Source organism: Astyanax mexicanus, chromosome 19 (assembly GCF_023375975.1).
Source record: "Astyanax mexicanus isolate ESR-SI-001 chromosome 19, AstMex3_surface, whole genome shotgun sequence".
In the NCBI taxonomy this organism is placed as follows: Eukaryota; Metazoa; Chordata; class Actinopteri; order Characiformes; family Acestrorhamphidae; genus Astyanax; species Astyanax mexicanus.
In genome coordinates, this window is record NC_064426.1 from 15,225,222 (window position 1) to 15,251,697 (window position 26,476).

The window sequence follows — 26,476 nt, forward strand, 5'->3', positions numbered from 1 at the left end:
TCGATCAACCAATAGGAATGCTAAAACCCTGTGACATCATTGTTGGACAGCCCCTTCATTATAATATAAGGACAAGGAAAAACAGAAATAAATAAATTGGGAAATAAATGAATGCAGAAATAAGTAAATTGAAAAATAAATGAATGCAGAAATAAATACATTGGGAAATAAATGAATGCAGAAATAAATACATTGGGAAATAAATGAATGCAGAAATAAATAGTTATGTAAATAAATTAACAAATGAATCAAAAGAAAAATTAAATAATTTTAATAAAGAAATCCATAAATAATTGTTAAGTTATTTCTTTTTATGCATATTTGTTTTTATATGAATTATAATTATTCTTAACTATTTTAATCACCATATTACTTTTACTGAGTGATTTACTTACGTTTTTATTTATATTTATTTTTAATTTTGTCAGTTTTGGTCCTTAATATCACAGTGCACTCGGAGGAAAGCGCAGCGACTCAACAGCTCACAGAGACCTGCCGCTGCGGACATCAACTTTTGGAGTGATGTGGGGAGAGAGCTCCATCTGCCTACCCAAAGAGAGCAAGGCCAATTGTGCTCTCTCAGGGCTCCGGTAGCTGACGGCATGCTACATGAACAGGATTCGAACCAGCGAGCTCATGATCAAAGTAGCAGCACTTAGCCCGCTGGACCACTCGGAGCCCAGAAGAATCTAAATATAATGTTTTTGTGGACAGTGGGAATTTTAAATGTCCTCATCTAAAGGGGCATAACAGAAAGATTTAAAAAACACTGTCGTGGATAAAGGCTCATATCTAAAAGTGATCTGTCGATATCTGGTCACCGACAGGTCATATTGCTGCGTCTTGGGTTTACAGAGGTCTTTATTTCTCAGCACTCACTGCTTCACACACAGCCTGTCAGTGGATGGACTGTCCTGCTCTGTGATTGGCTCCTCATCCTCTAAACCCAGCCCTCCAGAAAGACCAATCAGAGCGCTACGTGTTGATGACGTGGAGGTAAACACTGGAGGAGGAAGCAGCAGCAGTACCAGGAGGAGGAGAGTGAGTAAGGGTCTGTAGTGATTTAACTGCAGATAAAATAATAAAGTACAGCTTTTCTCATTTAAATACGGCAGATGTAAAAGCTGAGTACATTTCTGCAGAGGTAATTACGGTGACTGAGTGAGTTTAATGGGAATTTTGTGGTTAAACGGGGGTGAATGAGAGCAGCCATGTGTTTAAAGTGCTCGATTGAGCAGTTAGCAAAAAACGAGAACTTCCAAACAGTTATTAGATTTTAACCACATTTTGGTGTATTAATGCTTGTAAAGGTAAATTTAGCTCATTATTTAGTGTACCACTCTCTGGCTTAACAACATAAAGCATTATTTTAGGACATAAAGGACCTATCGCATCGGTGTAACGGTGACTTTGTAGCTAAATTAAAATAGAAAATTAGCTGTCTAACTTCATAATTGATTTATTTTTTCACACTTTTTTTTTCATTTTTTTATTTATTTATTTTTTTTCATATTTCATTTGATTTGTTCTTTTCACATTTCTCCCTCTCACAATCAGAATTCCAGCTAAATACAAAAGGAATCTTTACTTAATTTCTCCCCAATCAGATATAATCCAACCTACATACAGCTCTGGAAAAAATAAGAGACCCCTTCAGTTTCTTCAGATTTTGCTATTTATAGGTATATAGTTGTGTAAAATGAACATTGTTGTTTTATTTTATAAACTACGGGAAACATTTCTTCCAAATTCCAAACAAAAATATTGTAATTTAGAGCATTTATTTGCAGAAAATGAGAAATGGCTGAAATAACAAAAAAAGATGCAGAGCTTTCAGACCTCAGATGATGCAAAGATAACAAGTTCATATCTATAAAGTTTATGAGTTCAGAAAGCAATATTTGGTGGAATAACCATGGTTTTTAAACACAGTTTTCATGCATCTTGGCATGTTCTCCTCCACCAGTCTTACACACTGGATTTTGGACTTTGGATAGCTTTATGCCACTTCTGGTGCAAAAATTCAAGCAGTTCACTTTGGTTTGATGGATTGTGAACATCCATCTTCCTCTTGATTATACTATACTATATAAGTTTTCAATTTGGTAAAATTAAAGAAACTCATAATTGAACTGATAAACATTACACTGACAAAAAATGCAATTAGTGTTTTTTTGTACATACAAATTAAAACTGAAGTCTATTGTCTATAGCCCTAATTGTTTTGCCATTGGCAACATGCAGTTATGTAAATCTGTGTAAATTCATTGTGTAAATCTCTGTGCAGAAAAGTGTTTCATTTAAAAGCAATTAAACATCACTACATAATTTGGCATTTGAGATGAACACATTTAGAATTGTGCTTCATTATAGAGAAGCTTACCAACTTGGATATCTTCACTGTGATGGTGAACGAAACCAGTGACTACAGCACAAATATGGCCATTTTATTTACTGTCTAAACCAACCAGTGAACCTATGTGTCTTCTGAGTTTAACGGTGGTAAAAAAGAAAAGTCTAACATTTCATATCTATAAATATTTTAAGCATTTTCTTTAGTTGTTTTGTAAAACACATTGCAGCACATATCCCTCCACACATGATATACTGTAAAAGTTTTAGACCTAAAATCTTATTAAAACTCTGGTAAAACTGTGTCTCAGACATCAGACAGTGTATTTACAACCATTTAATGTAATAACTTTCTGCCAGGGAACTTTTAGAGGTTCTAAAACCTCTTAAGCAACACTACCACAACTATTCTCACATTGTAAATTTCTCTGTAATTAATTGTTTCTCACAAAACCCACTCTAAATGACCTCATTTACATCCTGATTTTACGTTAATACAGATTAACAGTATTTTTTGCCAATTTGTTTTAACATCTTTACTGCAGGTGGATGGAGATGGAGGGCAGTGAAGGGCTGATTTTAACAGAGAAGTTTGGCTCACAGGTAGGAGTGGGTATCATGGCAATATGTGATCATGATAGATTACATCACACTGCTCATTATTGAATAGTTGATGTATACAGTAAGCACTTTTAGCATAATACGTTATAGTGAATAATTTTTATATGGACATGATATATTGTGTATTCTAAAAATGTCTATAAATATTGTGCGGATTTTTGTTTTGCCCACCTTGACTCTCAGGAGACATGGCAGTACAGAGTAAAGAATGGAGAGATGAAGAGAGAGCGAGTGGGGAAGGATGGAGAGAGTCCAGGACGTTCTATCAAAACAGCTTTCAAAGTCAGTAATTTACTGCAGAGACACAGTGATATTCATACCCCTTGAACTTCTTCATATTTACATTTCACATTTCATCTTACAACCACAAAATATATTTTATTGAGATTTTACGTTATTGCACAACAAAAAGTAGCACATGATTGTGAAGTGGAACGAAAATGATTCATGGTTTCCAAAAAGGTATACAAATTTGAATAAAAATCTCAGTATAAAAAGTGTGATGTCCAAAAGTATTCAGCCCCTTTACTCTGAAACCCCTCAATTAAATTCAGTACAATGAACTGCCTTCAGAATTCACTTAATTAGAGTCCAGCTGTGTGTAATTTAGTCTCAGTATAAATACACCTGTTCTGTGAAGGCCTCAGTGGTTTATTAGAGAACACCAGTGAACAAACTACGGTGGCCGAGAAAGCCCAGCGCAGTGCAAATTGAAAAGCGCTGCAAAAGCACAAAACACATCCATCAAAATTACAACACAGGCGCAGCAAATAGAAAAACGCGCTGCAAATAGAAAAACGCGCTGCAAATAGAACCACAACACAACGGAAGTGAGTCACCAACACAACGGAATTTTCCCGGGGGACCTTAAAAGATGCTGTACCAGCTGTATTCAAAGGACAGTAAGTGGCAAACAAGCTTCTGAAAAGTAAGTTATGTTTATTACCTGTGATTACCACGGTTGTGTGCATATTATTAAAAGTTCTGCTTCACAAAACGCCTTGTTTGCCACTTATTGTCCTTTGTACACATAGTGAAGTCCGAGACGTTACTGAAGACGCAGCTTAGCTGGTACAGTATCTTTTAAGGTCCCCCTGGAAAATTCCGTTGTGTTGTGACTCACTTCCGTTGTGTTGTGGTTCTATTTGCAGCGCGTTTTTCTATATGCTGCGCCTGTGTTGTAATTTTGATGGATGTGTTTTGTGCTTTTGCAGCGCTTTTCAATTTGCACTGCGTTGGGCTTTCTCGGCCACCGTAACAAACAGCATCATGAAGACCAGGGAACTCACCAGACAGCTCAGAGATAAAGTAGTGGAGAAGTTTAAAGCAGGGTTAGGTTAAAAAAAACATATCCTGAACTTTAACTGTCCTAAGGGGCCAGAAGAAAGCCACTGTTGATATAAGACATACGAAGTGCCATTTTCAGTTTATCATAAGCCATATAGGGGACGCAGCAAACAAGGGGGAGGAACTGCCCATCGCACTGAACTCACCACCCACACTGTGAAACATGGTGGTGGCAGCATCATGCTTTGGCGATTTTTTTTCTTCAGCAGGATCAGGTAAGCTGGTCAGAGTTAATTGGAAGATGGACACAGCTTAATTTAGGGTATTTCAGAAAAAAAAAAACAGTTAAAGGCTGCAAAAGCCTGTGCTCTATTAAGACTCCACTAGGTGGGATTTCCTTGATTTTTTATCTTTTTAAAAAAGTAAAATTACAGTGTTAGACTCACTGCAGCGCTGCATTGAGGTGTAATAGGAGGAATAGCGGTGCTCTCGTGTTTGTGCCGGAGCTCCTCTGAGCTCAAACCAGACTCTGTAAGTTTTCCGAGGCGGCCGCGATCAACGCTCGCAAGAACTGCGACCTGCTTTCCGGCCTTTAGTTCTAACAGTTCTACAAGGACTACTGGTTCATTCTTTACAAAGTAACATACAGAGACTTTGGCAGAAGCTGGAAAGAGACTGAATATGTCTGTGAAAGCACGAAAACGAGAAAGAGAAACTAATCCGCCTGAAACATTTATTACACTCTACAACTGTAGGGGGAGCCTACGAGCACAAAATCTCAATCCTACCTAGTGGGGCTTTAAGTGTAGGCTGAATACTTTTGCACAGCACACATTTCAGATTTTTATTTTTCCACTTCACAATTATGTGAAACTTTACATTTTTTAATTGGTCTATCAATTCATCTCATTGAAATACATTTAAGTTTGTGGATGTACGATGACAAAATGTAAAAAAAAAAAAAGCAGTATGAATATTTTTACAAGCCACTGTACATTTAATTAATGCATTTAGTCACTATTAGTGCACTGTATAGTGTGATGCACATTAACATGAGCACCCATTCTTCCCTGTAGAGTGTTTTCCTGCCTCAGGGTTATCCTGAGAGTGTGAGTGAGGATTACCTACAGTATCAGTTTTGGGATACACTACAGGTTGGTGTGCATCGGGAGAGTATTACCTGCTAAAACAATAATATGCCAGATTTATTCATTTTTAATCAGTTTCCAATTTAATTTTGTTAAGGCGTTCTCCAGCTCCCTCTCTGGCACTCTGGCTACTCAGGCCTCACTGAGGGGTGTTGGAGTCGGAAATCAAGAAGCAACGGTTGCTGCAGCTACAATCACCTGGTTACTCAGAGGTGTGTTCAGTGTGATTTTTGTTGGTGATGTTCTGTGTAAATACATACATTTTTAGCATTTACACACTTGTGGGAATGGTGGACTGATAATTGGGATATGTCTGTGTCTATGGCTGGCATTAAACATTTCAGAACAGTAAAATAGTGGGACTGAAACCTTCTCAATCAGCTTTACAGAAATAATAATTAAGGTGCAGATATTTTAGCACCAGCACCAGCACCACCAACCCCAAGCCCTTCCCTGGTGCTGCTCAAGCACCTAAACATTTTAAAGCAGTCATCTGTCAATGTCACTATACTTTTTTATATGAATTCCTTGTGAATCTGTTGTTTTATTTCATTTCTCAGATGGCACTGGGATGTTGGGTCGAATTCTTTTTGCCTGGCTTAAAGGGTGAGATGCGATTTTGATATTACAACGATCTGATGTGATTTTTGATATTGTTTCTGTAGTTTGTTAATGTCGACATCTATTGTGCATCTACTGTATTTCTCAGGAGCAAGTTGGATTCTGAAGCCAAAAAGTGGAGGTAAGACTAAAAATATTATTATATCTCAATATTTTAAGACATTTCCTATAACACACAATATTTATATGGATATGTTATAGGCACACTAAAACACAAATGAATGCAATTCCATAATTAATAATGTAGTTTTATAATCAAAATGAACTGCACTATATCCAGTTAAACCGGATTAATTAGCAGGACTAAGCCAAGTCTCTGTGATACTGTTGGTCTTTACGCATTGAAGATATCCACAATATGCTGCACAGGATATCCAAAATCATATTATGTGTCTTGATACTAAAATTGATCTTGAAATGTTTTTTTTTTTTTTTCATTTTGCTCATCCCTACAAGGTTTCTCATTGATTAGAACAGGGGTGTCCAAACTTTTTTTGTTGGGGGTCAGAAGGAGAAATATATTTGAAGTGACGGGCCACACACTGTAATAAAACAAATAATGAAATATACCACTTTAAATAATACTTTTTTCCTGATTACTTTCATTTACACACCATTTTACTTGACTAACTATCTTTATCTTTGACAGTGTAGTGTAAACTAAGATTTTTCAAATTGATGTTTAATTTCATGATGTCTCTTAATATTAAACTCCTCAATTACGAAAACTTTTAGACTCTTTGGCCTGTTTTTCTGCGCTAGAAATGCGCACTCTCTCCGCTTTTAGACTCTTTTGCCCCGTTTTTCTGCGCTAGAAATGCGCACCCTCTCCGCTTTTAAACTCTTTGGCCCCGTTTGTTTGAGCTAGAAATGCGCACCCTCTCCGCTTTTAGACTCTTTAGCCCGTTTTTTTGCGCTAGAAATGTGCACCCTCTCCGCTTTTAGACTCTGTGCCCTGTTATTCTGCGCTGGAAAACTTTGTATCTCACATTATAAAAACCTGCTTAAGAGCGGGCCAACTTTCATTCTATTTCTTAAATACCTTGCGGAGTAGTTTGGACACCCCTGTATTAGAAGTTCAATCATTTTAGGAGAAACAGGAACTTCATGAATCAGGGTTTTTTGTCTGTTTCAGGCTTTTTGCTGACATTCTGAATGACTTGGCGATGTTTATGGAGATTGCGGCGCCTCATTTTCCTCCCTTCTTTACACTTATTGTGTGCATTGCTGGAATATTCAAGGTGAAACTAAACTTATATTTTTAATCGAAAGTTTATACAGTATTGTGTAGCAGAAAAGCAACATTCATTTTGAAATAATACTATATATAATAAAGCCTGTTTTTATCTCTCTCTAGTCTATTGTAGGAGTGGCTGGAGGAGCTACGAGGGCTGCTTTAACTGTTCATCAAGCTCGTAGAAACAACATGGCTGACATTTCTGCCAAGGATGGGAGTCAGGTGGGTACTTTAGTGGATAGAGAATAATTGTGCAAATCCAAACGTGGTGTAGCTCAATAAATACAGTGCTGTGAAAAAGTAATTGCCCCTAACAGATTTCTGTTTTCGTTTTTTTTAAATCGTACTCACATTTTTCTGATTAACAAACACATTTTAATATAAGACAAAGGTAAAAGTAGCTTTTTAAATGATTATTACATTTATTAAGGGAAACAAAAAACTGTCCAAACCAACTTGGACCTGTGTGGAAAAAGTATTTGCCCCTAAACCTTACAACCACAATCTTAAATGTATTTAATTGATATTTTAAGTGATAGACCAACAGAAAGTGTTGTAAAGTAAACAGTAAGTGTAAAGTGGAACGAAAATGATACGTGGTTTTCAAAATTTTTATCGAATAAAAATCTGAAAAGTGTGACATGCAAAAGTTCTCAGCCCCCTTTACTTTAAAACCCCTAAATAAAATCCAGTGCAATCAACTGCCTTTAGAAGTCACTTAATCAGTAAATGTGAGATGAACCTTTGTGTTCTTTTTGGTCAGCAGTGGTTTTTGCATTGGAACTCTCCCATGGAGACTGTTTTCACCCAGTCTCTTTCCTATTACTGAATCATTAACATTGACCTTACCTGAGGTGGGTGTGGCCTGCAGTTCTTTAGATGTTGTTCTGAGTTCTTGTGTGACCTCCTGGATTAGTTGTCTATGCACTTTTGGAGTAATTTCACTGGGCTGGTCACAGTTTTTTAGTGTATTGTTCCTGGTAACCTTTATCTTCCTTCAGAATTGCTAGCAATCCAACGCTTCTTTTGAATGCAACAATTAGTTTGATTTTAGGAGTAATTTGTCATCATCTGCTTTGTATCCATCAGGAGACTCTGGTGAATCTGGCCGGACTGCTGGTCAGCCTGCTGCTCATTCAACTGGTCACTGACAACCCCATGTAAGCTATTAAACTGACTCTCACTTCATGTTTGTTTTGTATTTTTCAGGTTGGGTATGAGCTGCAGTATTAATATGATGCATCTTCCTCCTTCCATCTCAGGTTGACCTTCATCCTCTTCTTCCTCTTCACTGCTCTCCACCTGTTTGCCAACTACAAGGCTGTGAGGTCTGTTATAATGGAGACGCTGAATGAAGCCCGTCTGTCAATCGTTCTTCAGCAGTACCTACTTGACGGGCAGATTCTGAGTCCTTCAGAAGCCAATCAGAGAGAGCCTGTGTTTCTGGGTGGGTATGTCTGTACTAGATATTGTACAAATGATCAGAAATCCCTCTTTGGTAGCTCCATCTTGCTGGTGTTCAGTTATCAGATTGTATATAGACTGTAGATCATCTATTTATGCACAGTTTGACTTTCCTCGGTGGTCAGCTTCTGATCAGAGCTGCCCTGGTTGGATATTTTGGGTGTCGGCTCTACTCTCAAACTCTAATAAAGTGTAACAAAGTGTTTTGAATAAGCTGGCCATGAAGTGAAAACATAAAGTAGGATTTTTCAATAAAAAATATATGTGAGGAACAGAAACAGTATTTAGTGGGAATCCTGTACTAATACATGTTCAGTTTCTCTATAATGATGATCCAGTTTTTTTTATTTAGTTACAGTTCTACACATCAGAACTGTTTGTGTACACTGTACACTGTTGTCATCACCCAGTCTAAAAAATACATTCATCTACTTTGAGCTGCACAAATTGCAGACGCAGTTGTCTTGTCCCTGTAGATAAATATCACTAATGGTGCATTTACACTGCTCCGTCGCGTCAATGCACATGATCGCACTGCCCCCCTACAACTGGTCGCATGTGGGCGTTACAAAGGCGTTCCCTGCGTCGTCCAATTAAATCGTTTTAATAAATTGGAAATGCTTTTATACAAGCTATTATTGTTTCCTATAAATTAATAAATAGGAATGTGTATTTATAAATATAAATGTTTGATTGAGCTTCTTTACACTGTCTAGCGAGCAGAATATAAGCAAACAAAAGCAAACTTTTCCAATTAAATTACATATTAATATTTTAAAAACCCACCAGAGACCCAACAATCTCTGCAGCCTTTCTCCTCGCTGACAGAGACCCTGCAAATCAGCAGGGATTTAACAAAGAACAGGGAAGCCTGAAACTTCTCTTCCAGGCTTTCAGACGCTTGAAAACGGAACTAAAATGTTTTTATATAAAATGTTTTTAAATGTTCCCAACTTTTTGCAACTCACGGCTCACTTAACACATAACAAAACTTTCCACGGCCCCCTGGAATATTTTATTTGCTGTTTAAAACCAAAAAACAGCACAACCATCAACTTCATCGTTTTATATTCCTGTGCACATTAAGTCTAGTGCTGTATTTTTTTTGTTTTGATTTATACTATTTTTTCCTTGTTCTCTTGGTCAGACATATAGTTACAGCTTCTTTAATAGATGGTGCAGCTTCAGGGTATTTTGTTGTCAAAAACCCGGTTTTTAACCATTTATACATAATACACAATATGCTTGACCTTGGCATGTGTTGTTAGCAAATAAATAAACATTTCTGCTGTCCCATTCATGCAGCTTTGCCGTCAGCTGCCGGAGCCCTGAGAGAGAACAATTTGCCTTGCTCTCTACGGGTTGGTAGATGGTGCTCTCTCCTCATCACGCTTGGTGGTGGTGCCAGTCGGCACAAAGCGTCTGTGAAACCGAGTCGCTATGCTTTCCTCCGAGCGCACAGACCCCTTGATTTCATGTGTCGGAGGAGGCATGTGCTTGTCCGCACACTCCTTGAGTGGCAGCCCTACTGGTGATGGGGATATACGACTAACTAGCAGTCAAGGTGTGGGACAATGGGCCAGTTAAATTGGGAGAAAAATGGGAAAAATCACATTATATTTGCTGTACTATGTATACTATATAGTAAAGAATTTTTACTTTGCAAAATAGAAAAAAATGCATATGGCCCCCTTCAGTCCCTCTGTGGCACACAGATTAAAAAATTAAAACCACTGCTCCAAAATCTAGTAAAAAAGCTCTAGGCAGTAGAGACAGTTACTCCAACAAAAGCAGAATAAACTCTTTTAATGCTCTTGATTTAAGAAAAAACAATGAATAAGCAGGTGACCGATAAAGCGGGTATTGACAATGGATGGATGGATGGATGAATGGATAGTGTATAGTTTAAAACCATGTATAGTATTTATAATACTGTTTATAAACATATAAAAGAGTAAAGTAGTACCTTTGCTTGATACATTTCACCCTGTGCTGCTTCTTTTCAGAGTTTAAAAGGAAAGTACCAATCAAGCTGGGAGCTCGTCTGGGAGACTTTATTAAAGAGTAAGACCACTTGTGTTTATATTCCTCTTTATAAACACAAACACATTCTTGTGGCTGAACCCCTCTCATTAATGTGGCCTGTCTTTCTCTCTCTTTTGTTTTGTAGTCCTGCGGAGCTGCAGCTGGCTTTGAAGAACAACACCAAATCTTACCTCATCGGCGTTCAGAACAGTACGGACACAAATCTCCTCGCAATTATTTAGACTGATTTTCTAAGGCTACGTTCACATTACAATCCACATTGCTCAAATTTGATTTTTTTTGCTGAGATCTTGACAGTTTACATTCACAAATGTGAGTAACCTGTATCTGTGTGTGATATAAACGAATCTGTCCCTAAAACGCCTCACATGCTGCCCATTGATACGTGTATAAACGCCACCGTCTTCACCAACAACAAAAAAAAATATTTGAGAGACGACTCGTAGCTTTATAAAGGGAAATGGATGAGTTAGCAGCTCATTTGTGGATCATCTTTTGCTGGAGTGGAGAGTAAACAGCTGGTCTGAAGAACATGCTCTGGTCGAGGAGGTGAAAAAAGGCCAGGCGGTTTGCTTTTGCTGTTTTTGCAGCTATACCTGCACAACTGCACCAAGACATGTGTTTGTAGGTACGAGAGAGAAGTGCTAATGCTGATGCGTTAAAGCAAAAAGACGCATTCATTATGATTTAACCATTTACGTAGCATTCATGTAGCATGTTAATGGATTGGATATGTATTCAATTTAGGATCACATATGAAAGTGTCTCAAATCTGATAAAAAAAAAATCATATTTGGCATGTATACACAGCCATAAAAAATCATATCTGAGCCACATTGAGAATTAAATCAGATTTTAGTCACTTCAGCCTGGTAATGTGAACGTAACCTAAGATAACACACCAGGGCCACTTTTATAAATATTTTATAAATATCTGTTTAATTATAATATTACTAAATTATAATATAACCTAGGGAACTTATATATAAAAAATATAGTTTTAAAATATACAAATATACCAGTCTTAATTTTGTGTTTCTTCATTATTAAAAATGTTCTGCATTGTAGATTAATATTAAAGTCATACAAACTATGAATGTTTTATATTTTAGATTATTTTTACATTTTGAGAGCATTGGTTGTAAAGTTGTGAAGGGAAGTTGAGTTTGTATACAGTTAATAGCTCTATTAAAGTAATGTTTCAATCCATTTTTTGGCAAGAACTACTCAACTAAGCAAAGAAAAAATATACTTTAAGAAATGAATGTCAGTAAATCCGAAAAAAAAAAAAAGTCAAAGTATCCTCAAGTGTAGTGGCAAAGACCTTCAAAAACTTTATGATGAAACTGGCTCTCATCAGGACCACCCCAGGAAAGGAAGAGCAAGAATGACCTCTTTCACACAGGATTAGTTCATCATTCTGAGTTATCAGCCTCAGAAACCGCGAGTTAACAAAGAAGATAAGAGCACATAAAAGCTTCACAGAGTATTTTGGTTTGTGTAACACTCTTAAGTTACTACATGAGGAACGTATGTGTTCCTCCATAGTCTGGATGACTTCATTATTCATTTATAATGTAAAAAAAGACATAGAATGTGAAGGTGTGTCCAAACGTTTGACTGGTTCTGTATATAGCATCATACATATTTTAATATAGTAATATAGTCTATATAAACAAATAAACAAAACAATTTATTTAAAGCGACAGCCAGTGTTGTAATTACAAATAACAACTGCGAGCTGATACGGTGCTCTAAACCAGCCAGTCAAATCCGAGCTCATTAATTTACTCTAATCTTGTAGAAAGCCTTTTTATTATCCTTGATTTCAAAGAAAGAGCAGATGTCCTGATACTTTTGTCCATATAGTGTATAAACATCTGAGTCGTTCATTTAGACTCTGATTATAATGAAAGCAAGGGTTTGCAGAGTGTTAATTAACAAATAATTTCCTCTGCAGGAAGAGTGTGTGTCTGTCTGGGAGCAGATGCATCGGTTCGTGACGAGATCATGGCAGCCTGTCAGGCTGTGTGTATCAGTGCAGTGTTACACACACCCCGACAGGACGGTGTACTGAAACAGCTGTGTAAGACCAGAGGTAAGCAGGGTTTATCATCATCATGATCAGGTTTAGTGATGATAACAGTATTCAGTGTCTTTAACACTCCACCATTATTTTCATCAAAGTGTTTCCTGAGTACAGAGAGTAGTTTATACCTCATCAATGATCTGACACTTTTCCCCCCAAAACTGTTGGACAGGGAATTGTAGCAATCTAATCTCTGCGTAATTCTGATTAAATACTTATTAAGTTGCTGAAATTTCTTTAAAGTGGTGGTGAATAGAATCAGGTGTCAGCAGTCTATTTCCACGCCTTTCACCCCTACCGTTAAAATTGAGTTGGAGTTTAAAAATACAAATCCTATTTTAACCCCAGCCTAGGCGCGTCAAGATGCTCATTGCTATCTTGCCCCTATCAGCAATCTATTTTCATGCCTTGCATCCCCGCCCTTAAAAAAGTATCAGAGTTTAGGAATATATCTACACTTATTGGTGTGGTGGTCTGGAAGTGAGGTGTGTTCAGACAAATTTCTGCCGTGTTTCTATCTTGGCAGCTGAAAACACAAATGCACCACTGACTGTTTAAAACCCTGACAACAGTCAACAGTTAGCTGACCTTACTATTTTGTAGGAGCGCCGTTGCATTGCGCGTGCTCAGCATATGTACACTCCAGCTCGTTACACACACAAAAATAAACGCACTGCAGCCTGCAAATCCAGGTTTTACATCAACAATAACCAGAATAAGCATAAAATTACATTGCTGTTCATTTAAATGAGCTGCTGGTGTACCTTCACAGCGTAAATGCACAGGTCCATATCCTTTGCTGAGATGTGCAACAACGCTATTAGCGCTTTAAATATCTGGTCCCATTCACCACACCTGTAAAGAATTCTGACTGAGTAAGATTCTCTAGAACATAACTTCTACTGTCCCTGATATCTGTGCATCTTCACAGTGAACATGTTTAAGATGTAAATACTATGTAAAAAAACTGAATAAGTTTGTCTGATTAAATTAGGTAATGTAGAAAAGTCTTTCTTAACAGGGAAACATACATAGTTAATATTGTTTTGATGTTTTCAGACTCGCAGGAATTGGTGTCAGAAAGTCAGAAGCTGATTGATCAGATTTTCCAGCCATTCCTTACAGGTAGGAAATTGTTTATCTGTTGGTGCTGTCCCACACTGGTTAAATGCTAAAATTACAAAACACACGTTATGTGTTGTTAATGTGCAGTGAGTGTAAATTTGTGCACAAATCCTCTACAAGAATCTTATTCTTATTCTGCATATTCTAGATCAAGATTCTATTAATTTACTGAATTTAAAGGTGCATGAAGTAAGAATTATCATTTTTAGCTCCTGGGATAGAGGAGTGTAATTCACTTTTACACCACTGCAGTAAATATAAATCACTCTTTGAGCGCCCCCTCATGGAGAGTTGTACATCTGCATTACAGAAACAGCACCTGGAGTAAAAGAAGCATGTGGACTGAGGTGGTAGAATAATATTACAGGAGTTTACACAAATATGACTGCAGCTATTAGCAGTTCTGGGGGACGTTCTGATGCACCTTCATCAAAATTCCATATTGAGGGGTGCCGAGTGGTCCAGCGGTCAAAAGCGCTGCCACTATGAGCGGGAGGTCACAGGTTCGAACCCCCCACTCATGCAGCAAAAATTGGCCCTACTCCCTCTGGGTGGGTAGATGGGTAAATGCCACATCACTCCTACGGTGATGTCCACAGCACAGGGCGTCTGTGAGCACTTTCTTTGGAGCGTTCTGGCTGCTCGGCAATACTGCATCAGCCGCAGCTCAAAAAGAAGTGGTGGCTGGCTTTACATGTATCAGAGGAGGCATGTGTCTTCACCCTCCTGGTGTTGGGGCCTCACTAGTTGATAGGGGGAGTCCTAATGAGTGGGTTGGGTAATTGGCCGTGTAAATTGGTGAGAAAATGGGAAAAATTTGAAATAAAATTATAAAAAATAAAAAAAATCCATATTGGGAATGAAATAGACACAGCAAGCAGCAGCACTGATCTGCTTGAGTGAGACGCTATGTACACATACACACACCTGAGTCTCTGTTTCTGCTGACTTTAAACACATTATTCAGTTAATTATATGGATCATCGAGCCTTTTATTTCCGCCCACACACCTTCATTCTTACGCCTTCGCATTATAAAGCATTTTCACATTGTTACTGGTAACCACACTGCTGTAGGCTGAGCCCCATTAGGTTGAATTCTTTTCTCAATGCCAGAGCAGTTTGCCACTGCTGTAGAGCGCTAAGCGCTGCATTTTTTCACCATTAACCATGCCTCTGCCATGCAAGCACTTACCACGGACAAAGGTTAACTTTTTTTTTTTTTTTCTGGCTTTGACCGCGTCTTGAAGCTACCGTGGCAAAAAAACGCATGACATGAACTAGAAGTCTGTGTGGGACTGCTTTTTTAAACCTGATCTCGCTTGTTTTAATCCCATTACCACCAGAAATCGCTTGTTTAAAATCTGCGCCCACCTGCCACATACACATTTCTTCTGCTCCTGCCCGCATTTAGTAAAACAGCAATATAGTGCTGGATAGAACTGTCCCATTTCTTACCACAGTTCAAACCCATGCCGCACCCTCCGGCTTTGACATGTATCAGTATTATCTTGAGGGTTGATTGCAATGGCTATTAATTTGAAACTGTTCCTTTTTTCTATGACCGCCAGTCGTGCGTCTGTTATACTCATGAAGTTTGTTTTAAAATTACATTTCTTTGTTTTCTTCTCAATGTTGAATGCACTGATCAAGATTAAAGCATTGATTGCAGCCAGATCAGAAATCTCGTAGTTGAGGTGGATTTAGGCCTATACACTGTTGAAGGGATTGATTGATATATGCATTACTATTATGGTTGTTGTAATAATTATTTAAAATCAAACTAATAGATTAGTTGTTTTCCTTCTGTTCGTTATGTATGGAAATCATTGCGTGGTTATCATAAATCATACAAGAGATAAGGTTGTATGGTTTATGGTAAAAGCAGCTGCAGGACTTGCATATGTTCAGATTTTACTGCATATGATTGATCATACATAGTTCATAATCAGAGTAAAAACTGACTGACCATCACAAGATGATTACTAACAAAATATATTTAAAACATCACCTGCAATTTTGTAAGTTTTAGTCAAATAAAAACATTTTTTGTTATATATATATATATATATATATATATATATATATATATATATATATATATATATATATATATATATATATATATATATATATTGATGATGTCTTCTCTTGTTCTCATGAACCTTGTGTCTAGTCACACTACTACTGTGTGTAGTTTAGATTATAATCTGCTTTGACCTTTTCAGGTCTAGAACAAGCAAAGTGGCAAACAGACCGGACGCTGCTGGACTGGGATGAATGGAGAGTGGAATGGAGGAAGAAGAGCAGCTAAAGGCAGAGTGAAACAGAGATGGCACGCTAACGTGGAACTGGACATTCCATCCTTTCATGTGTTTCAGCAGTGGATGACCCAGAAACAGAAAACGGCACAACAGCTTTGTGTTTTTATTAAATACAAGAAAAAAAAAAAGTCTTAGAAATGTGTCTCTCTATTCTCACACAAACACAATGAAACTTCACACCATCATTACACACATTTAAAAACACGGTAAATCTTTTCCTGTGGGCATTACTGACTGCATTCTGATCGATATATCCAATCCAGGCTTCATCCACAAAAGCATTCTTTTATAGCCACAAGTGTAAGGTTGAACAAGCTGGTAAAGATCTTATTCACCCCAAATGAGAGTCTATATCACAATACCTACCATAGATTACAGTAAGGTGCACTATCAATGAACGCCTATTTTCTGGTTTATTTTCATACATAAGGTGCACAGAATATAAATATATATCTATAATTATAAAGTACATTTTAAGCAACAATAGTAAGAAACAGGGGTGTCGTCATGTTTCCCTTCTAATTCAGCAGGTTTCGCAACTGAGGGCAAAAGAGCACAGGATGTTAATTTACTCAGATTTCTCTTCTGAAAACTTTTGGGTGAGTAAAGCGCTTCAGTTTACTTACAGTAAGCTTTTTAGTCTGGTTAGCAGCAGCGCTAGCCGTGGTTAGCAGCAGTGCTTAGCGCAAGAACATTCTGCCTGACGCCACTACACTGAGTAACCCTGAGTGTTCCAGTAAGCCAGGGCGCTTTCAGCTAGCAGTTAGTCCCACGTAGCTTGTTTTACCTGTAAACACGCAGACTACAGTCCTATATACTCACCTCTGAACTGCGAAAGAGCTAGCTCTGAGTTAGCGACTAATGCTAATACTGCTCCAGCCTCTGCGCTGGAGAAACTTCAATGCAACTCCTTTTTAACACTGGACTTCAATGGAGGGGCTATACTGCTCCGAACTGTTAAAATTTATACATTGATTTTTGAACAATTGGAGGATTTTAAGTGCGAATTATAATGAGAAAAATACGGTACAGTGTTATTAATCTACTTTCTGATGAGAGACTGTGGTGCTGCCTCAGTGTATATTATTTTAACTACATTTAGTAGATATGGTTTAATTAATATTACACTCTAAATGGGAGTATTATGACATACAGAATCTCTCAATTGGGTAGATATTAATAATACTCTACTAATAAAATGTGGGTGTTGTGATATACAGTCTTTCATTAGGTTAAATATTAATAACCATCTAAGGTCAAATCCCATTTCACCCCTTGACACTACCACTGAGCCCTATCCCTCTGTTTTGTGTGTGCATGTCTAGGGGTAGGAGTAGTGTTTGGGCTACATGACTCTTCAAACAGGGATTTTTTTTTTTCTTTAAACAGAGGGCTCATAATCACTTGACCGAAGAAACCCAAAAATATGGTAAAAAATATTATAACCACTATATTACCATAGCTTAATGTGTAGTTTTGATGTTTTATGGCCATTTTCTTCATAAAAAGCATAAAAATCCCTAGTAGTGTGTCTCAGTAGCTAGTTAGCTAGATAACTAACTCTTACAATCCGCCATACAACCATACCTGTCAAGTTTTAGATTTAAGAATAAGGGATATTTTCCTCTGTCCGCTTAAAGCCAGCCCAACGAAGGTTCAGTATCCCTTACATTTTAAAACAGGTTTACAAAAAATCTAAAATAACCACATGTGAACCACTTACACACTACAATTAGATTATCAGAATCTGAACATGTTGTGGACATTCCTACATATGTCATTCTTTTAATACAGCCAAATTAAAAACCCTTTTCTATATCTTTTTTTATTTAAGATTTCATGTCTTTTTTGTAATAAATGCACTCTTTTATATGATATATTTTTTATTTATTTAATGGGTTTAAAATTGAACAAAGAGTGCACAAATTCTGCAAAATGACTGTTGGTGACCTAAAAATAGTATTATGAGCTTTTACTAAAAGGACATGGACCAGATATATTCCATCAGTAAAAATTAGTCCTAAGGGGCCTACACAATAATTTTTAATTAATACTTCTTTCTTTTGATCACTCCACCCCTGATCAGTTCAGTTAATGTCGGTCCTCTCCACATTTCTAGTTAAACTGAGTCACAAGCTGTAATTTTTTTTATTTTAAAAGGTTTAATCTGTGTGTTTTATTTCGGAGTATTTTTAAGCAGCTATCAGAAAAATCTCATCACAGTTTCCATGATTAGACTACCGTTACCTTTCTTTTAGAAAAATCGCTGCATGTATGTTTTAACATCAGCAGCTCCAACTAGCTGCCTGAACTCACAGCGAGGAGGGCGGGGCTTCCCCACACTGACCCTCCTTGCAAGCTGATTGGCTGTTTCTCCTGAAAGGCGGGACTTTCTCCTTGAACCGGCTCCACGATTGGTTAAGAGACACAGAGCGGTCAGTGCCCTGTCTCCTCAATAATATATATATTTTTAATCTTAATATAATACGGGAAATTTACGGGAAAATACTAATACGGGAGGACGGCGGGAAAGAGGAGTAAAATACGGTAGTTTCCTGGCCAAAACGGGAGACTTGGCAGGTATGCATACAACAGAAGACAGAGGGTGCAGCATTTGAGGTGGAACGGGAATTTAAAATAAAATAAAAGCTAATAAAAACTTCCCATCAGAGAGGAAATAAGGAATGGACAATAATAATTTATTGCTGGACCACCTGCCCCCTTTCTAAAGATATACGATGCTCTCAAGTTAACTACAACAGCTAGGTTACTGAACTTTAGCACTCCTCTGCTTTTATCACATCAGCCCGGCAGGGTCGCCTACAGGTTCTTGAAGGAGTTCACTGCATTTTTTGTAACTCTGTTCCAAGGGGAAGGGTTACATTTGAAAACATGGGGTAGGAGTTTAAAAAAATGGAATTGGGCATACATATAGGTTTTGAAACATATAGTGATTGTGATATCTCATTAGGGTTGAAGTCCAACCTCACAATTGTTGCTACAAAACCATTTGAGATCAGAAATCAAGAAATCGTCTACATCCTACAGCATTTCTAAATCATTGCTCCATGGTGGACCTTCCTCAGATGGCGCCGAAGGTTCTCCGTGCGATTAAACCTCCTTCCACAGAGAGTGCAGTTATACGGCCGCTCTCCAGTGTGAATGCGCTCGTGCTTCTTCAGATCTGCTAAACGACTGAACCTGAAGTTACAGCATTTGCACGCAAACGGCCGCTCATTTGAGTGGCACACGAAGTGCGCTCCGAGGCTGGAAGATGTTGCAAAGGTTTTGCCGCAAATGTGGCAGGCGTGTGAGCCCTCTCTCCTCAGGCTGAGGTGGGACTGGTTGGGAAAGTCCAGGATGTTCTCCACTCTAGAGCTGAGCATGTGTTCGTACTGGTCTTGTGTGATATAGACAGGCTCATTGTGATCAGGGCTATAGAGCTGGTGATTCTGTCCATATTCTAGGGGCATGTTGTCGTCCGAAGTGTTAAAAACATTGTTGATTTCAGCAACATCGTCAGACTGGCTGGATCTGGCACATTCAGGAGGCTCTGAACCGGATTCTAATTTAATGTTATTTAAATTCACACAGTGTGCTGTTTCAAACTCATTGTTTTCTGGTGCTGCATGATTGTTTGGTGAAGTTGGGGAGGATTTCCTGAACCTCGAGAAGGGCCTCCTTCTCTTCAGAGGTTTGTTACAGGTTGGAGAATTGGATTTAGAATGCAACGGACTGTTCCTATGTGGATCTTCTGGTTCCAGCTGGATTTGGGTGGGTTTTTCCTCTTTGAATGACAGGTTTTGAGGTCCACTTCCCTCTTCCTCCTCTTCTGACACCAATGGCCCTTGTTCCAGTCTATAGTCCAATACCTGCTCATGACGCACCTCAAAGCTCGACTCTTCAGCAGCTCCAGAGGATGAGACCTGCTGCACTGCATCTGTAAAGATAAAAGTCATTGGTCATTTATTTTATAGAAAGTAACGTTTGCATATGAACAGTAAAGTTAATTTGATCCACACACTTGTTCTGACAGATTGTAATACACTACAAGAAGCATAGGGGGAGCTGTATAATGATCTATTACTGTTCACATGATCCACACACTCATTCTGATAGACTGTATTACACAACATAAACCATAGGGGGAGCTGTATAATGCTCTAATACTGTTCGCATAATCCACACACTCGTTCTGACAGACTGTAATACACTACAGGAAGCATAGGGGGAGCTGTATAATGCTCTATACTGTTCACATAATCCACACACTCATTCTGACAGACTGTAATACACTACAGGAAGCATAGGGGGAGCTGTATAATGCTCTATACTGTTCACATAATCCACACACTCGTTCTGACAGACTGTAATACACTACAGGAAGCATAGGGGGAGCTGTATAATGCCCTATACTGTTCACATAATCCACACACTCGTTCTGACAGATTATAATACACTACAGGAAGCATAGGGGGAGCTGTATAATGCTCTATACTGTTCACATAATCCACACACTCATTCTGACAGACTGTAATACACTACAGGAAGCATAGGGGGAGCTGTATAATGCTCTATACTGTTCACATAATCCACACACTCATTCTGACAGATTGTAATACACTACAGGAAGCATAGGGGGAGCTGTATAATGCTCTAAAACTGTTCACATAATCCACACACTCATTCTGATAGACTGTAATAGACTACAGGAAGCCTAGGGGGCGCTGTATAATGCTCTATACTGTTCACATAATCCACACACTCATTCTGACAGACTGTAATACACTACAGGAAGCATAGGGGGAGCTGTATAATGCTCTATACTGTTCACATAATCCACACACTCGTTCTGACAGATTGTAATACACTACAGGAAGCATAGGGGGAGCTGTATAATGCTCTAAAACTGTTCACATAATCCACACACTTGTTCTGACAGATTGTAATACACTACAGGAAGCATAGGGGGAGCTGTATAATGCTCTATACTGTTCACATAATCCACACACTCATTCTGATTGATTGTAATACACTACAGGAAGCATAGGGGGAGCTGTATAATGCTCTATACTGTTCACATAATCCACACACTCATTCTGATTGATTGTAATACACTACAGGAAGCATAGGGGGAGCTGTATAATGCTCTATACTGTTCACATAATCCACACACTCATTCTGACAGACTGTAATACACTACAGGAAGCATAGGGGGAGCTGTATAATGATCTATTACTATTCACATGATCCACACACTCATTCTGACAGACTGTAATACACTACAGGAAGCATAGGGGGAGCTGTATAATGCTCTATACTGTTCACATAATCCACACACTCATTCTGACAGACTGTATTACACAACATAAACCATAGGGGGTGGTCCATAATTAAGCAATAATACATGAGAAGGAGTGCTATATTGTGTAATATTGGCGCTGCTGTGCTGCGGTTGTAGCACGAGGCTCCAGGCCGAGTTATAGCACGAACCTTGAGTGTATTATTGTGATTATACCACAATTCAATTTTCGCTGTTTATTAAAAGATTTCGAGTTAAAGAGGACAAAAAAATATGATCTGTTTGGTTATAAAAACACTGCGAGTTAAAATAGTTTCATTGCTGCTCTGTTTGTAGCTGCGCTGTAAACGCTGCATTGTTGCTAGGTTAGCGTTAGTGGTGGCCTCTATTTTCAGCCATTTCAGTCCAAATTTGTGGAAATCTAGAGATTTACTCAGCCAAATAAACGGTTTTCAGGACAGAAATATGTGTAGACTAAAATACAGTGCTCATTTGACTTTAAAAGAAAATGTTTTTTTAAGAATTAAAGTTTTGTTTACTTCAGCGCCCCCCAGCGACAAGACCTGTGGAATTACAAGGGTCCCCTATTTTCGGCCACCTTACATTCAGCTTAAAATATCCTATATTAACTGATTTTTTTATTTTATTTTAATAATAACAACTCTTAACCTGATATTGTTGGCTGATAATGTGTGTAATAATGTGTATTTTCAAATCGCTGAGCTTATTTATTTGTGGGACCGCATCTTTGCCTGCGCCGCCTACTGGAGACATGGCATTTCTGCACTGTACCTATGGGATACAGCGGCTCGCAGTGGTGTATAATGACATCACATTTGGTTTGTATTTGGATTGTAAGTGCTGCATTATTGCTAGGTTACCTGTATGTGTTGGAGTAATACATAGAGAGCTTCGGTTACAGTGCATTACCAGCTGATAATGTCACTTATAAAACGCCTCTCAGACAATCACATTGCAGGGTCATAACGAACTGTGGTATAATGATCTATAATGTTCATATGCACCACACGATCAATTTGACGGACTGTAATACAACACTTAAAGAGTGGGGGCAATCTATAATGCTCTATAATGCTCATATGAGCGACACAGTTACTGACAGACTTTAATACAATACAAAAAACATATAGGTGCTCTATAACACTGTATATTGATGCCTATGATCATTCTGACTGACAGTAAGACTGTAATACAGGAAACATTTAAAGGTGTTATGGCTGCTGCTGCTTCACTCTGCATGCTCGAGAGAAAGATGAAGTTAACAAAAATATTTCAATTTGATAGGTTCATTGTTTATAGTTATATATAAAAGTTATATCACTGGAACGCAACTAAATGCTGTCACCTGAGATATCCAGCCTATTCCGCAGTTCCTCCAGTTTCTGCTGTAGTTTCTGGTTCTCCTGCCGCATTTTGGCCGACTCTTCCTGGTACTCGGACACGGCCTGGCCCATCAGACGCAGAACTTCATGTACTGCAGTGGCCAGAAGTTCAGCCACGTTAGTGACTAGTAAGTCCATTTGAGTCATCTTCAATTTGGACTTCTCTCAAGGTACAGGATCTGTATGTGGGATAAATGATGGAACACTTTAACAGTTCAAAAACAGATTGATATGCATTTGTCAAAAAAACAAAAAAAAAAAAACAACTGAAAACCATTGTGTCAATACTGCTGTCATACATACTGAATTATTTACCATAAGTGATGAATTAGTTGGTCTTTCTGTACTAGTTTGAACTGTCTGAGCTGTATTATAAACTATATATTATGATTTATACTATATATTACAGTGATGTTATTTCCAATATGGGAAAACATCCAAAGATGCCCACATTGAGGCCAGAACTCCAATATGCAGTAAGTAACTAATATTATTCTTATTCACAGATTTTCCCAAATTGCTTGTCTTTTATATTGTATTTATTACTATATTCTACTGTATTTATTAGTAGTAGTATGTCCCTTATTGTTGTTGTCTTTGAGTTAATTGATAACATAGAACAACTTTTTTAAAGAAACGTCAGCCAAATATTTCAAACTGATACTTGATGTATTTATTATATGTTATTTACGTTAGTTATAAGTAATAAGGTTAAACCATGGTGTCTAGTCTCTATGTACATTATACATGTGTATATTTGCATCTACATCTGCAGCAGCAGATGCAATACCAGTCAAAAGTTTGGACACGTCTCTTTACTATTTCTCCTATTTCTTAATTATGTGTTAGCTGTTTACTCATTACTTATTACAGTGCAAGTGCTCTAGAGCATGACATGTCTCTCCAAACCATCACTGATTGTGTAAATGTGTAAATTCAATGTTCTGTCATATCACCAACAATATTGTTGTCGCAAAAATACCCAGAAATATTGTGATATTATTTTAGGGATAGATCATCCACCCCTAGTTCATACTTTTGACTGGTACTGTATATATATACAGTACCAGTCAAATATCGGATATTGGCCAAAATTCCCACATCCCACATTGTAATAATTACAAATACATAAGGAAAACACTTTTTTTGTACAACAACAGAAAGTAAAATAATAATGCTCAATATTTTTGTATGCCAATTATTTTATATAAAATGATGAAAAAAAATAAACAAGTGAAAATCTGACAATGATTTGAAACTGTGGTTAAACAGACTTATTTTAAAAAGTAAACTAATTAAACAGGCCTGGACAAAAATGATGGTACCCCTGAACAAAATGTGACCAAAGGGACATTTTAAATCAAGGTATACATAGACCTACAGGTTGTCACTGTGCTGGTGACATGGTGTGTACCACACTCAACATGAGTGGAGCCTTATTTTAAAGTGGTACCCAAAACATAAATAAGCCAGAATGGAGTTTGTCAAACTACATGTTGACTACAAGCCATAAGGCTACTGGGAGAATGTCCTATCGACAGACAAGACAAAAATGGAACTTTTTGCCAAGGCTCATCAGCTCTACAATTACAAATGAAAAAATGAAGCATATCAAGAACAGAACACTGTCCCTAATGTGAAATATGAAGGAGGCTCTGTTAGGTTCTGGGGCTGCTTTTTGCTGTATCTGGCACAGGGTGTCTTGAATCTGTGCAGGGTACAATAAAATCTCAAGACTATCAAGGGATTCTAGAGAAAAATGTGCTACCCAGTGTCAGAAAGCTCGGTCTCAGTCTTGGGTCATGGGTCTTGTAACAGAATAATGACCCAAAACACAGCTAAAAACACTCAAGAATGGCTAAGAGGAAATCATTGGACTATTCTGAAGTGGCTTTCCGTCTATGAAAAGGCACCAAGCATGAGATAACTGGAGCAGTTTGCTCATGAGGAGGGCCAAAATATCTGCTAAAAGATGCAGAAGTCTCATTGACAGTTACAGGAGTCATTTGATTGCAGTGATTGCCTCAAAAGGTTGTGCAACAAAATTTTAAGTTAAGGGTAGCATCATTTCAGTCCAGGCCTATTTCATGAGTTTATATTTTAAAATAATTCTGTTGAAGCTTAGTGTCTGCCTTACATTTTAATTTTTTTAATACAGATTCAAGTTATTTTTGTGACAATTGTGTTTTTCTATCATTAACAAAGGGTTTACCCATAACTCTGTCCACGTCCACATACAGCTCTGGAAAACATAAAGAGACCACTTCAGTTTCTGAATCAGTTTCTCTGATTTTGCTATTTACAGGTATATGTTTGATATTTCTCCCAAATTCCAAATAAAAATATTGTCATTTAGATCATTTATTTGCAGAAAATGAGAAATGGCTGAAATAACAAAAAAGATGCAGAGCTTTCAGACCACAAATAAAGCAAACAAAACAAGTTAATATTCATAAAGTTTTAATAGTTCAGAAATCAATATGTGGTGGAATAACCCTGGCTTTTAATCACGGATTTCATGCATCTTGGCATGTTCTCCTCCACCAGTCTTACACACTGCTTTTGGATAACTTTATGCCACTCTTTTGATTATATTCCAGAGGTTTTCAATTTGGTAAAATCAAAGAAACTCATTTTTAAGTGGTCTCTTATTTTTTCCGAGCTGTATATAAGTATTAATTATGATCAAACTCTACTGTAATGTTTTTATGCTGATGAATGTATGTGTTTGCAGCAGTGACGTTAAAGTTGATTGTGCTAATCTAAACTGGAATTTATAATTATGTTTTTAGTGTTAGTATGAGAAGCTATAAGTATTTATATTATAATTATTATAATTCCCTGCTATCACTGCTCTCATTATATAATACAGTGCAGAGTAGGCTAATTATTATTATATATGAGATATGAATTAGTAAATTGGTGATATAATGAGAAATTATAAATGTAATTGTAGTAAGAATGTATAATAATCAGTTTTTCTGTATCTGTCAGCTGTTTATTTATTTACACAAAGATCTGGATCTCTCTCTCAGAAAAGCGGGTTTATTGTATATTAATTAGAGCTTTCTCTCTCTCTCTCTCTCTCTCTCTCTCTCTCTCTGCGCGGAATATTATTAATAATAATAATAATAAGTCAGATTTTCTGATTTATCTTTATTTTCCTACCTTTCCCATTCGTCCTGCGCTCCTCTCCTCTTCCTGCTCTGCGACCACGTGCTTCCTCCAGCTGGGGTTGCCTGAGTTGCCGAAATCCCCCTAAATTGCAGGAAACATATGTGTTTACATTTCTTTGCAAACGTCAAATCAGCCACAGCATTGAATTAAATTATTTTATTTGTTCTAACATATTTTACTCGTAATGTGCTTTTCATCCTGGTGTGGAATGGGTGTTCTGTTTTTTTTGTTAATGTTGAAATACAAACACAGCTAAGGTTGCCACCTTTTAGAATTTAAAA

At 37.5% G+C, this 26,476-nt stretch overlaps 2 protein-coding genes across 4 annotated transcripts; one reads left to right on the forward strand and one right to left on the reverse strand.

Annotated features, from left to right (window-relative positions):
- The first annotated feature begins 971 nt into the window (after positions 1–971).
- On the forward strand, positions 972–16,419 carry rusf1 (RUS family member 1). Of its 3 annotated transcripts, none has more exons than XM_022665888.2 (16): positions 972–1,041; positions 2,898–2,955; positions 3,157–3,255; positions 5,337–5,414; positions 5,506–5,620; positions 5,969–6,014; positions 6,118–6,150; positions 7,165–7,270; positions 7,387–7,488; positions 8,356–8,426; positions 8,529–8,713; positions 10,737–10,794; positions 10,901–10,965; positions 12,737–12,874; positions 13,925–13,990; positions 16,218–16,419. In XM_022665888.2, the coding sequence occupies exons 2-16, from the start codon at positions 2,902–2,904 to the stop codon at positions 16,301–16,303; spliced, it is 1,302 nt and encodes a 433-aa protein (XP_022521609.2). In that variant the 5' UTR covers positions 972–1,041; positions 2,898–2,901; the 3' UTR covers positions 16,304–16,419. The 3 variants fall into 3 exon arrangements, with proteins under 3 accessions (XP_022521609.2, XP_022521608.2, XP_049323559.1); XM_022665887.2 differs by having other exon boundaries at positions 1,018–1,144; XM_049467602.1 differs by having other exon boundaries at positions 1,023–1,051.
- Positions 16,402–26,271, reverse strand: zgc:113090 (uncharacterized protein LOC553741 homolog). The gene is made up of 3 exons (XM_049467604.1): positions 26,187–26,271; positions 22,982–23,197; positions 16,402–20,253 (listed from the first exon to the last, which is right to left on the reverse strand). Exons 2-3 carry the CDS (start codon positions 23,163–23,165, stop codon positions 19,367–19,369), a joined length of 1,071 nt encoding a protein of 356 aa, XP_049323561.1. The 5' UTR covers positions 23,166–23,197; positions 26,187–26,271; the 3' UTR covers positions 16,402–19,366.
- Between the last annotated feature and the right edge of the window lie 205 nt (positions 26,272–26,476).